A 14473-nucleotide genomic window follows, 5' to 3' on the forward strand; every position below is an offset into this window, starting at 1 on the left:
TTCCCTGCTAGGTTATCATGCTTTGAACACAGAACATGATCTTCTTTTAAAGCCTTTTGCTTGCAGGAGTCTACACTGAACAGATTACTGTGTACAGCCGTACACTGTGTGCTGGGACTGCCTCCTAGGGACACTCCCTGTATATAGATGCACAGTGCACCCAAGCAGCAGGCTTATGCATGCTTCTTGGTGTTCTTACAGCACCATTAAAAGAACTGCACTTAGAAGAGATCTGTTCTAATATGATGGGAGGGGGGATTGGGAGGCAGTCATTGGCCTGGGCTGGAGCAAAACCAGGCATTTCTCGCTGATGTTTGGGCAACATCACTCATGGTTCTGCTTCTCAGCCTCAGAGACCACACCTTGTATTTTACTTTCTATGCAGGAATGAGTTTAACAAGGAAAGCACTATGGTCTGCCAGGACTGCAGCTGTCTCCATACAGATAATGCCAAAGCCTTATTTCCACTGTGGAAACTTACTGGCAGAATAACACCAGCATTACTGCTGTAGTTACACTGATACGTGTTTCTCCTGCAGATATTTGTTCCAGAATAACTAAAGCAGTCTATTCAAGGTAAGGGTACTTTATTTTAGGTGACAGAAATGGGTTAATATGTACATTTCACATGAAAATGTTTTTAATGACTTTTTTTTATTTCCATACATGTTCTTGCTATAATTTCTAACTGAAATATCTTCAGGTGGATTAATAAAAAGAAATAACTTAGAATAAAGAACTTCTCAAACAAACCGGATACCATTAGGTTATATATACTCTGTACACCTCCCTCCAGGGGCAGTTTCTTCATCTTTAACCAAAATGAAAATGAAATGCAGCGTGGACAGATGATGTATTTCCTTAAATAAAAACCTTCATGCAGCATTTTGCATCATAATTATTATTTCTATGGGAACATCAAGGGGATGGGGTTTACAATTCTAAATTATTATTTGTATTCTCCAAGCTGTTTTTGTTTTGTTCCAGGACAAGCAGTTTGTTGAACCCTTCTGACAGCGCACCATTGTCTTCATCATCACTGAATGTCACCCAGTGACTGGGGAGTTTCGAGTTTTCTGGGCTGCGTGCTGCAGAAACTGCTGACAGCGCCTGGCTGGGAAGATGGCAGGAAGAATCTGTGTCGAGGTCCAAGAGATCAGTGCTCTTTGCAAGGGAGCTGCTATCCGAGAGCAGTGGAGGCTGGCCCTCTGCTACAGTAATTAATTCTGTATTGGGTGCCAGCTGTGTGACTGTGTTATTTTCTTGGCTGGCAGAGTGTGTAGAAACTGAGAGTGCAGAGTGCATGGAGGCAACATGAAGGGCATCAGAGTCCTGAGGCTGGGGGCATCCAGGATTGTTGTTGTTGTTGGAGTTGAACATTAACTCTCTAAGAAGTTGGTTGTCGCTGCTCTGGAGAACCTGCAGATGAAGAGCTGCAGGAGCTGACTTTTTTCTTCGTGGTGGCACCTTTGGGATGAAGGAAGCATTCTGGGGAGGCAGCACATTGGCCTCGTCTGTGCTTGGGGAGGTGGGCTGCCTATCACTGCTCCCCCTGCTCTCCTGAGGCTTCCCAGGTTGTGATGTTCTGGGCTTAGGGACTGGAGTAATCTTGGTTGGACTGAGAATAGCTGCATCTTCTAGACAGGGCTCTGGTAAGCCAAAGGGGTTCTGTATTGCCTCTTGGTCAAATCGCTCTTCTCTAGATGTGGCCTGAGGGGGTAAAAAGGAACAATAAATTTGAGAACAAACATGGTACTTTAAACTCTGAGTCACTTCTAGTGCAAGTTTTACTGATGGCATTGCTGAGAAAAGTTGACAGTACCAAAGAAAACGAGCGGTACCGAGAGAAGGCTTGACGGCACCATTTGAAACTATGCCTGTTTAGTTCTTCCTCAAGCATTGTGCTTTGGACCAGTGTCTAAGCGTGCTATCATAGAATGGCCTGGGTTGAAAAGGACCATAATGATCATCTAGTTTCAACCACCCCACCATATGCAGGGCCACCAACTTCTAAGACCAGGCTATCTGAGGACAAGGATCCTCCAGCCCTGTTGACTCCTCCCTGCGTGAAAAATACTTCACTTTCTGAGCACCTCTTTCACATGTTAGGATTAAGCTCCAGGCTGAATTAACACAGTTCTGAAGAGTTATTTGTTGCATCTCCTTGCTGCCTAGCATTATTTAAGCAAGAATGCATAGGTGGAAGTCTAACACGAGAGTCAAACTGAAATTCCTCCAAGAGCTTTCATACAATTAACGCCAAGGTAGCAGTGCCTCTCAGCACTCTGTAGGAATGCCCTGTGCATGGGGGGAAGGATAAACATAAAATGAGTAGCCTTGGTTATTGGGTGATGAAGGAAAGGGCACACTGGATGCTGCCTGTTTTTAATTCTTATGTGATTCTGATAAGTGAAGATGGCCCAAACTCCATTAGACAGGAGTGAATGCCTTTGCAAGAGTCCTAACTTAGCACATGGTTTGCTGAGGCTCTGTCTAAGGAAGAATCTAAAAGGTTACATATTTTTGTTTTAAGCTTCAATTGTTGCATTTCAGCTGTTTAGGAGGTAAAGAAAATGCAGAGACAGCATCAGAGTAGAGACCTGACAGAGAGACAGATTAAGAACTCACACCTACGGGTTTGTATCTTTAAGACCCTGATCTGTTGAGCAGAATCCAGAATCCAAAGAGAAAGACTGAATCCCCTTATCAGGAATGTGAGAAAAGTTGGATGAACAGGACACAGAACAGCATACAGAATGGGAAGCTGACACAGTACATAGCAGAACACTCCAACTGTGGTTAAAAGTAAGCACTGCAATAAGGAAGAGATGAGTCTTAAAACATGCACATCAGCTGTCTTTCTCTATTTGGGATTCAAAGCAGAATTTTATTCTGAAGATGCGTACCTCTGCTCTGCCTTATAGTAAATCAGCTGGGCTTTGCTCTTTAATAAATAGCCAAAGAGTGCTGGTATTGAAAAAGTCAGAAATTTCTGTGCAATTCTGTACCTGGAAGTCTTTCTTCCTGATTTTACTAACTACAAGCAAACAAACCAAACAAACAAGCCAAAATGTAGCTACGGGTGATTTAAAGATGGTTCTGATACTTCATAATCAACAGAGTAAAGGCACAGGAAGCAAAAAAAGCAGAGTAGAGGGTGGCTTCCACATGGGACAGATAGTAATTTTTCAAGGTCTCCTCCTTAAAACAAAGCTGATGCAATGAGCAGAGGAAGCAGAATACTGGAGCCATGACAGTTTCACAGTCAGCACCAATTACCTTGACAGTGCTCAGACAAACCAGGAGTAACTACATCTACGAGAACAGACTCACAAAGAGAAAAGCTGAGTAAAAACCTCGGGTTCCTTTCCTTTCTTGACTGCCTCAAACATTTTTATAACCACAACACAGAATACCGTTTTGGTGCCTGTTGACTAAGAACCAGGCACTGTTTAAATGTTAGGCCTTCAAAACAACTGCTTAACAACCCCCCCAACACACACACCTCTTTTCCATCCTCCACACCATGTAAAGCTACAACTTACATTTTCCACCTTGGCTCCGGCCCTTTGCAGGGGTACTGGCTTCTTTGTAGTTGGAACTTTGGGTGGAGGCCGATGGGGCACAAGTGCTGGTCCTGCCTGAGGGCCCTGAAAGGACAGGGACTTTGTGATGCTGGGAACAGACTCGGGTTTGGTGAATGTTTGGTTTCGAGTTGGAGCAGGCTTCACTACTTCTTCCTGTAATCCTGAAAAGCAAAACCAATTGGTGTCTTAGCAGGAAAATACTTCCTTTTACAATCATGTTTTCCAGAATGGGCATGTCTAATGGGTATATATAACACTGATGCCTAGAATGCAGGTTTTAGAAAAACACAGACCTTTGTGATCTTTTGTCTAGAATGTGTAAATGGCATCTTATGAACAGCAGTTAAGGTAAACCTTCCCTGTATGAAATACTTGGTGCCAACACAGCAATGCTGTGTCACCATTGGGCAAAGCAGGTTAAACACTGCTGGGGTGCAGAAGTACTGGGCTCGCATCCTGAACCTCCTTTTGCTATGGTTCCCTGATCTGGATAAACAACACCGAGTGCCTTCTGTAAGCAAAGAATTGTAAATGCTAACTAGGGTAGAGCACAAGCTATTGAAAGCAATGCTGGCTGGACTGGTTTCTTTACCCAAGCTGATGAAATGGGAATTTCAGAATTAATGGGGAGTGCACCTGATTTCAAAGATAAATGTACAGCAGACTCTGAGGGACAACCATCAAAATGCCTTTGTGATATTTCTAATTAAAATGGATTATTCCAGACTGCACTGTGCTTGCAAATAAAAGGGGTTGTTCTCCTAAACTGAGTATCTTGCAGACTCAGGTAGAGCTCTCCAATCATAATACATTCTTTCTTATTTATACAGCATCAGCAAAAAAAGGCTCCTAGAAACTCCAGGTAGCATATTCCCACAACCTAAATTTCCTGCTCTGATTTGCCCTTGTGAAAATCTCTCATCTCCATGGCCTTGACAGAGATCCTATACAGAACAGACTTTCACTACAGATATTCCAGCTGAAGGTAGCACAGACTTCTATGCAGGCAGCAACTACATCCAAATGTGAATAAAATCCGGATTATTTTTCCCACTGCTGTATTTGCTCTATAGCTCTGTTTGGAATAGTGAACATCACTATGTGGTGCAGCAAATGTAACTCTGAGGTAACACAAGCAATATCTTGCAAGAGTGTGCACATCCATGTTCAGCAGAGCCTCTGAATAGAAATAAATGCATCTAGGCTATGACAGCAGAAGGATAATTACACCTGAATAATTCTGTATTTAAAGATCTTTGGAAAGTGCATTAGAAAGCTGGCCTTACCTCCTTTAGCTTCCATAAGACATCTGATAGCTGCTTCTGCTTCCTCAGCAGTGGTGGTTTTGATCTGCTTGACATTGTAAGGTTTACTTATTCCAGTCCGAACTTTAGGCTTCAATAAAAAAAATATAACAGTGAGTAGTGCTGAGAGCATCATTTTTTCTTGTGTTCTTGTAATCTTACAGCTAAGCTCACAGACCTGTAAAGCTCTGATTTTCCAGTGGCTGTTCAAAAATGTGTAAATCCTACAGAAATGGTGGAGTCTTTTGTCAAGCATTGGACCTTTGTTACCAGCTGAGGAGACAGGCAGATAGCTAACTTCCACAGCTGGTCCCTTAGCCACCCCTTGTTCAATGCATTATGGTTTCCATCTAGTAAGACAGGAGTGGGGAGGTGTTTCCACATTCTGGTACTGATTTCCCTGCTGATAGGGGTGGCAGGCTTGCTGGCACCAGCCACGACTTTTCCTGTATGCTGAGCTCTAGGGTATCCCATCAAAACTAGGTAAGAAGAAAATTAAATCACATTATTGTGGTGCTCAAAATTCAAGTTTGCATTTATCAAATGTCAGCATCACAGAAAATAAACTAACAGTGCCCTGGATGTGCACAATTCTCCCTCCTTGCTCTTTGGCCTCTCATTCTTGACAATTTAATACTGTTTTTCTAGGGTCCAGCTGGTCCTGTGGTTTAGTATTACAGTACCACACACTCATCTTAGCATTTCCAGCTCAGGCAGGCGATGGACTTCCTTCCTTGTATGACAAGAGCATTACATACTTGATGCTCGATGTCTTCATGGATGGGGGAGATGAGGATAATGACACATGGCCACACTGAGAGGCAGGATTTACCGGCTGCTGTGGAGCTCCAGGTAGCAGCTTTGCCGTGGCCAGGATAGAGCAGGTGGAGTGGCTTCCTGAAGAGAGGGAACCATCTAAGGAAGACTTTTTGACTGATGTTCCAGCTGAAAGAGAAATAAAAATGGCTTGTTGCTTTCAGTAACCTGCAATGGCAGGTTACTCTCTTTGAAACATGCTTGTGAAAAATGAAAGAGACACTGTCACTGTCCCTGCTCCTCCAAGGGATGGGCACATTAGGTAAGACCTTCCTGAGGGACATCAGAGACCCTGAGTCCTGCCCAGGCGCCAAGAGGAGCACACTTTGATGTAGGAGGAATAAACGGGCTGAAGCTGTTACTGCTTTAAGTCTAAGATGAAAAAACCTAAATACAAACGAAATCTTGAGCTGTTTCAGAAAGCATTTTCCTAGTTAGTCTTGCTTTCATTTAACAATTTAGTTAACTGAGCATTAACAGTGCCTTCCAGGCATACAAGTACAAATGCCAGCATTGTCACTTCTGTACAACAGACTCAGAAATGAATGGGAATAATGCTGAAGAACTCATCTTCCAGCAATGAGTCTGATAGAACCTCTGAATTAAGACAGGAAAATATATAAAGAGAGGATTTGAGGGCTGCAAAAACCAATATAGTGTATAGCTTGTGTCAAACAGAAGACCCGGATGATTATCTGGATTTAGCAACCAGCATTCTTCCAAAAGCAGCTATAAGAACATGAGCAGTGCAGTACTGATGACCTCTTGGGTGAGTAGAGCTCAGGTAATCAGCACCTTTGTGCTTCACTGAACACAAAAGTGAGCTTGCAAAGTAAAGTAGAAAAGGACAAATAGTACAGAACAAGCATTTTGTCAAAGCTTTTAAAAAGAAGATTACAGTTAAGTCAGACACAAGGAGACTATAAGAAAACACCCAGAAACTTTCTAAGCCAGCAGGCATAAATAATGGTATTTATTGTGACAAAGTGGCAGGTCAACTCATTGAAATGAGTGATGAGTTAGTACTGTCATTCCGTACTCACTAAGGCATGGAGCCTTTCTTTAAGGAATATCTGTCACCCTAAAAACAGACTTCCCCTGTTGCTAGCTGTGGCCGTAGGCAGACTAAAGCAGGCTGGGAAGCAAACAGAGCAGCAGCTTGACGTTAAAAAACAATGTCACTTTCTTCATCACCCAGAAATGGCAGGCAAAACTGTTCAGCAGAGGCCAACAAGATGTAAAAGAAAGTTAAACTCACCAGGAGGAGGAGGCCTCTGGGGGGGCTGGAGTGGCCGAGGCCTATTAGGAACAGACAGAGACCGGCTTGGAGACCGGCGGTGATGCTCCCTGCCTGCCTCCAGGTCCTGCTTCAAATCAACCAGATCTGCATCATCTAGGGAAATTTTAGAAAGGATTCATGTCAGACAATTGCTGGAGAGCATATACCAAATCTGGGCCATCTGTACAGAGGCAGCAACAAATGGCAATCCTGAACCAGGTATCTCAGCAACAGCACATGGCTTCTTTCATCCTGCTTGCTCCTCTGGAATAGCTCCCTGCTCCCACCTGAGAAACATCTTCCCACCCTTTTGTCAAATATTTCCCTCTCTCCTTTCCCAGCATTTGTTAACTGTTCCTACATCTGATTTCTGGGTTACCACTCACCTTGTTACACTGAAAGATTTTCACAGGCAGACTTCAGTGACCTGGTATCATTCAAACTGAGGCACAAAAGCCACGGGACAGTGAGTCATGATCAGTTCCTAACTCTTCCCTCCTGAAGGCTGCAATTCCCTCTGAAGATTAAGCAACCTTCCTTGCTCAGAACTGTTTTCATGTCAGAGAAAGTTCTATCTGAATCACTCCCTCATCACATCTCTGCTTTCCAGCAATGTTTCATTACAGGTACACCTGCTTCAGTGTGATAGCCCTCGGATGCACCCAAAATGACTGTGCTACTGCATTTTGACTCCATCTTAGCCACTCTGACTGCTGGAGTTGAGTAGAGATGGCTTCCAGCTCCCAGCCAGCTGCACTGAGGGCTTTCACCTCAGTTCTCTCACCTCCTTCCCCTACCCAAGCCTGCAGCAATGACCTCTAGGGCTCCAGAACCCATTGGGTTTAATTTTGTCCCTGTGGTTTGGAGAGGAGGGGGCAGGAACTGACAAGCAGCAGTCTCTCCTTCTTTAGGAATTCTTAGATGAGTTCCTGTTTTTCAGAGAGTTGTACTCTCCAGGGAATGCTGAGCTGCCTCACACTTTCCTGCTCCCACTCGGCACCAGATGGCAGCTGCAGAGACACAGCCTTGATCTGCTCAGCCTGCCCCCCTTCCTTCTGCGTTTTTTCTAAGCAACAGATACGGTCTGATCAGTACGACCCAAGGTGCCATGCAGATGCCACAGCTGAATATTCTGGCAGTAATGCTGAGCACAAGACAAAAAACAGCCACTACCACTCTATCCCTCCTGCTTAAAAGACTGCTGATTTTTGACAGTGGCTCTCAGGAACATCTGACCTCTGAAACACTCATGCACACCGATGTGTTTCTGTCTGCATCCAGCACCAAATCTACAGTCACCATACCTTAGATAGGAAGCACTCAGGCAGAACTGGAAGCTTGGGGAAGCATCTGGAATCGTAGAGACTTTCAAGATGGACTGAATGCATCGTATTTTGACTTTGTAAGATCATAACAGCACCTCAGACTCCTTCAGACTATACTCTGTAGCCTCTTGCATGCTTTTTGATATATATTTTTGAGTGCAGAGAAGAGCTAGTGAAAAGAATGCCTGTAATTCCTGGAGTGTAATGAATCATCACACAGTAGGCCAGAGGTGTTCAGAGGGCAAGCCATCTCATAGTACAAAGTGCTAGTTTTCACTGTATTTAATAATGACAGATTACTTGTTGGCTCAGAGCTAAGTTTCTGGGTCTGTCTACATACTGCACACAGCATACAGCTTGAGGTGGGTCAGAAAGCTGTTTATCACTGTGATTGTTTGGGATGTCTGCCTGTGTAAACTTAAGAATTTCATTTAATCTTTATGAAATCTGCTTCTGACTCAGCCTTTAAAGGCATTAGAGTTTTCACTTTTATGTCAGAAGATTTTTTTTTTCCGTGGGAGTGCAGAAAGAGATTCTGAATCACCTGCTGATGGCAATGAAGTGTTTAAAATGAGACCCAGACTGTCCCAGTTTGGCCACTGTAGTCTGTCCTGATCACACGCCAATGTAATAAGGCTGCCAGCATGGTTAGTTCTTGCTGCAGTTTGTAGATGTATTCTCTTCATAGCAACAGCTTTACCTTACAGAATCACTTATTAATAATGCCTAAACAAGCCAGGTACCCAGAAAAACAGGGCAGCACATTTGCAAAGTTCTGAAAGAATGAATACACTTGTAGCATGAACCTCAGCTTCTTCAAAAATAAATAAAATAGAACCAAAGGAGAAGTCTTAACCCTCTTTCGAAGTCAGTTGTTTGAATACAATTTCCTGAACAGCCTGGCTTACTCCAATCTGTGCTGCCTATTGCTCAATGGACAGTACAGAGCTCATCACCAAACCAACAGCAATCCTTGGATTTGACGTTACTCTGGCCCTTACTAATAAGGAAATAAAGTATAGATAATTTAGTTTTTTCTGCCCTGGTGCTGTACAATATCAAATGAATAAAAAGAAATAATTTACTATGACTCTAAAAGGAAACTGGCATTTCTCAGCACTACTACCTTGCCCTGGGCTGGAACGAAGTAAGATCTAAGTTTTATTATCTGTATGGCTGTGTTGCCTTGGTTACAATCACTACATGAACAAGTATCAAAAAGATTATCATCACCTTTGAAAGGCCTACAATAAAATATAAATGAACAGGGAAATACAGACAAAAGGAGAACAAACAACAAGTGTTCAGGGCTTACTTAAGGAACATACATAATTTACCTTTATACAGCCGTGGGTTTTGTCCAGATTTGGTTGAAAGAGCTGTGGATGAAAGGTGTCCAGAACCATCAGGCAAATATTCTGCTGTGTCTGCTTCCAGGTGTTGATACAAAGCATCATCTAAATACTCATCTTCATCCTCCACTATATCACCTGAATTAAAATATTAAATGACACAGACTCGATGAGAAAGTACATAAATAAACTGAACATACACAATGGCCAGGCTTCTTTTTTAATCCATGGATTACTGCAGTTTGTTTCTATCCAGACAACAGTACCACACATTAGATTTGCTAGCCTATGCTGTTACCATTACACTGATAGGCTAATCTTAGCAATAGTTCTCTGACCAGGCATAGTTCTGGGTCACAGTTTTATTTACAATCTTTTTAAGCAGTGTGGCTTCACTGCAATTTAGAATACCAGCAATATTCATAACCCGTGCTCTGTGCAACCGAAGCCAACGAAACAACTTCTCACAGCTTAGCTTGGAAACCTGCTACTCACCTTCTGAGTCATAGTCCGAACTTGAGAAGTCAAAATTTTCTTCCAAAAGATGGGAATTTGCAGTGGGGGACATGGGGACAACGCTGTCCCGTTTCCGAGTGATTTCCTCCTGAAGTCCCTTCAGCCAGTCCTTAGTTTTGGGACGGATCTTCACTGTTCTGCCTCTGACCTAACACAGAAAATTATTACCCCTTTGCCAAGCAGGGGCACAAAACAGAAATGACTAAACAAGGTGTTACTGCGTGCTTTTAAGTTATATAACTCCACCTTAGAAGATAAACAAGAAGGAAGCACACTTCATACCCTCATAACAACTTTTCAGACTGTAATGATATTCTTGAAAGAAAATAAGCTTCAAAGCTCATTAGGAGGTGCTGCTGCTTTTGGGGGTTACTTGAGAAAGATGCGAAGTATCAGCTATCATCAAAACGATCCTGTGATATTCATAATGGAGTGGGAGGGTTCCTTTTTTTTAGTCAGCAGCTTTATAACACAGAACCTCGTTACCTGCTGCCATCTGCTCAGAAAATACCAGATATGAGAGTCGATGCACTGACTGATTAACAGTTGATAGAAAGATTAAGATGGCAGCTGATTGTATGTGTTACTCCATGACACTTAGGGCAACTTGTATCCAAAATAGTGGCTTTGGCTTGGAAACTGTTAGCTTGGACACTTCCTGACTCTGGTTCCTAGCCCCTTAACATGCTGTGCACATACAATATTATTCGATTCTGTGCTATAGATTAGATCAATGAAACGAGCCAAATCAAAAGATAAAACTCCAAATATGAAAGAACAACAACGGTTAAATCCATTACTTTAGTGTTGAGTTTACACTGCAGCCCCACACTGTCAGCATAAATGACCAGGTTGATAAATTGTAGTGTATATGTGTGGGAAGGAAGAACAAGGGACTAGAATGTAAACTACTTACAGCTAACGCTGCATTTGCCATTGAGGGCAGTGGATCATGTAGTTCTAGCTTGGGAGGAAGAGTTTAGAGGGTACACTTAAAGGAAACAAAAATCTCTAAACAACAATCTTGAGCAGGCTTGGCAACAGTATAAAGACACAGCCTCTAGAGCTTCAAGTGCCAAAGCAGTGTCCAAGTCCACATACTCTGCAGTGGTATTGCAAAGCACTGCTCAGGAACTCCAAGAAAAACTACTTTCTGCCTTCCTGAAACTGAAATACTGCACTAACATTAAGAAGTTCAGCAGCTGCAAAAGCCAAGGCCTTTGTGAGCATGAAGCTTCTTTAAATAGGATTAGTTAAACTTTGAACTAAATTAAGTATCTCATTCTAAGCAACCACTTTTGAGAAATCTGGTATAAGATTATTAGAGTAAGTATGAGATGGTCTTACTTTGATACCATCTATATCCATAACGCGAAGTGCTGACTTGCTGTCTGCAAATGTTACCAGCATTTGGCCTCCACTGATCCTAGTGAAAAAAGACAGAGGAGAAAAAATAGTGCACTTCACTTCAGCAGTGAGTAAAAAGTCTTAAATGCAACCATGGTAAAGCCATTTATTTGGTGTCAGCTTTATTTTACTCATAACTACATTTTGGGGAGAAGCAAGTGATCCATGAATCTTGGCTGAGCTCCTCCCCTTCCCTTCCCCTCCCATCCTCTTTGTGACCCCAGTGACATGCCTGTTACTGTCTCATGCCTGAAGAAGCATTATAAACATCTTGGCAGCTGTTGGCAGGATATCTAGTCCAATAACTACACTCCCTTACGGCTTTCCTTGGCATATTCCTCCATAACCTCAGAGGACATATGATGTCCCAGAGATTCGTACACCATCAAGCTGTCTAGTGAGTGTGAAAGAGTGCTGGAAGAGAGCACATCTCCTCAGGGGAAGTGAAGCGTGGCCAGAGGAACAGCCAGCAGAAGCAGTGCACCTAAACAAAGCCTAGATTACTTCTTTAGCAGGCTGACAAGAAAGAAAAGATATCATATATATATATGTATATATGTGTATATATATATATATATATATATCATTTCTAATAAAGAATTAAACATAGTGGAATTCCATGTACTGCTTTCTAATACAAAATGAATTCTGTCTGGATATAAGGGGAATTGCTAACCCGTGTTTTTTATCAGATGATACACCACTTGAGACCCCAAATTTACCTGACCAGAACAACAGTGCCATAATCCTCAAATATCTGCATAAGCTCTGTACGCAGGTCCTCAGGAAAATCATTTTTCTCTTCTGGTGCTGGTGATAGCAGATTTACCACTACTGTGGCATCCAATGGTCCCTGGAAAGATGACACTTCCCGAAAAACATTCTCACGAGCACCTTCATTGACTTCCTGGACTTCTACTTCCACAATAGCTAACACAGGCCTACAAGAAATAAAGGAGAAATGCCTATTTAAAATTAAAATCAACATTGCCCAATAGGAAACACTTATATAAAATGAGAAACATTTCTATACACCTATGGTCATTTTTAAGTCCACAATGTCAAAGTTGGTTACAAATCTTTTAGTTAATCATTTCCTTCTTAAGCAAACCAGGCTTATTATGTATGCTTTACACAGAAAGAGAAGCAGAACAAATTACTTAAGGTCTCCCTGTAAGAAGCCACTGTGGTGCTGGAAATTTGGAGTCTGCTGGATTGCTTCATTTCTTCCGTAGTGGAAAATCATGCCTTGAACATTATCAGTTGTATTCACCAGTTCTTCATTAACTGAGTGTAACAGTGAGGACACACCACAAACAAACTCAAATATTTAACAATTGTGTGCAGCAGTTCTGGCAAACCTGTAGTCCAAGATTACCAGGATACTTTGCTTCTTTTTAACTGGCTGTCTCCCAGGGCCCCTGCAGAACAGGAAGGCAATCTATCCTGCTAGGCATGGCCACATGAAGATACCTGTCTTTCAAAAATTAAGGACAAAGTACTCTAAGGGTTCAATGTGGCAACAAACAGAACAGAATAGCTCAGTCTGAAGGAACCTTCAGTGAACATCTATTCTTAGTGCCTGACCAGTTCAGAGCTAACTAATAGTTAAAGCATATTATGAAAGGCATTGTCTAAATGCCTTGAGCACTGACAGGCCTGGGCATCAACCACCTCCCTGAGAAGCCCATTCCAGTTGTTTCACTGTTAAGAATCGTTCCTAACATCCAGCCTGAGACTCTCATGGTGCAGCACTGTGCAATTCCATCATAACCAGGGAACAGAGCTCAGCACCTCTCTTTGCACTTTACCTACTCAGGGAACTGCAGGAGGCAGAGAGTTCACTTCTTGGCTTGCCTCTTCTCCAGACTGGAAAGCCCAAGTGTTTACTCTCAGTCTCTCCTCACAGCACACATCTTCCTGCCCTGTCATCAGCTTTGTTGCCCTCCTTTGTGTGCTTACAAGGGCCTTAATATCCTTTGCATTTTGACATACTGACAAGTGTTTTCTACATAGCAATACATAGTCAACACTACAAACTTGCTTCCTCAGCAGTTTCTTGCATATTACCTCTCTGCACGTTAGATCTAAACACAACTGGGAAAGACATCTGAAAGAGTAAAGCTTGTCTCATCTCCATGGATGCCATTTACATTCTCAGAATTCCACTCGCATATACACACAGAGTAGTAACTGGAAAGGCTGTTTCTAACTGCTTCAGAATTACTATTTCCTACTTGCAAGAGAATATGCATTACCAGAAATCCTAAAAAGGAAAAAGGGAGGGAAAAAAATTAAGAGGAAACATTAGCTATTTCTATTAGCACTGTGAATCGTTATGCATTACCATATGTCACAATGATATGGTCAAGCCTTTTTTCTAGCACAAACATTGGGAAAGCAAAGCTGCCAACTGTAGTTTATTTTTTTGCAGTTGAATCCACTGAAATAGAAAACCAATGTACAAGAGCCATGTTTCACAGATTGCATCCTCAGGGTCCTGTAAAATGACTGCAGCAGTTCCACCTCTTTGTGGAACACAGCAATGTCAAGGCCCTGACACGGAAAAGTTGATTGCATGAGGTGTGTTCTCTCATTGCTGGAGGGATACAGTACAATCCTCACATGTGAGAGCACCATGAGAAGTACAGAGATAGCTGCCGTGGATCACTGAGCACTGCACTGAGGAGCAATATTGTATTGCTTCCTGAGGGTGTGAATGGGTATGACAAAGATATTATGAGTACAAGGGCACTTCCAAGGTGTTTATTACCGAATTTGTTTCAGAGAAGTGAAATAGTGACAAGTTCAAGGAAGAAAGTTCATTTATATCCTCAAAGAGAAGCTAATGATATAGAATCACAGAATCATAGAATCCTGGAGCACA

General features: G+C 42.4%; 1 protein-coding gene across 2 annotated transcripts in view; it reads right to left on the reverse strand.

The window, feature by feature from the left end:
- Positions 1–572: 572 nt before the first annotated feature.
- The window catches only part of SYNJ2 (synaptojanin 2), a 60812-nt gene continuing 46911 nt past the window's right edge, over positions 573–14473 (reverse strand). For both annotated transcript variants that reach the window (XM_072331761.1, XM_072331762.1), the window contains exons 19-27: positions 12309–12527; positions 11527–11605; positions 10159–10327; positions 9649–9801; positions 6966–7100; positions 5724–5836; positions 4874–4982; positions 3546–3748; positions 573–1710 (exon numbers count right to left, since the gene is read on the reverse strand). In XM_072331761.1, coding sequence (XP_072187862.1) covers positions 934–1710; positions 3546–3748; positions 4874–4982; positions 5724–5836; positions 6966–7100; positions 9649–9801; positions 10159–10327; positions 11527–11605; positions 12309–12527 — 1957 coding nt within the window. In that variant the 3' untranslated portion in view covers positions 573–933. The remainder of the gene's footprint in view (positions 1711–3545; positions 3749–4873; positions 4983–5723; positions 5837–6965; positions 7101–9648; positions 9802–10158; positions 10328–11526; positions 11606–12308; positions 12528–14473) is intronic.

This window comes from Excalfactoria chinensis, chromosome 3 (genome assembly GCF_039878825.1).
Source record: "Excalfactoria chinensis isolate bCotChi1 chromosome 3, bCotChi1.hap2, whole genome shotgun sequence".
In the NCBI taxonomy this organism is placed as follows: Eukaryota; Metazoa; Chordata; class Aves; order Galliformes; family Phasianidae; genus Excalfactoria; species Excalfactoria chinensis.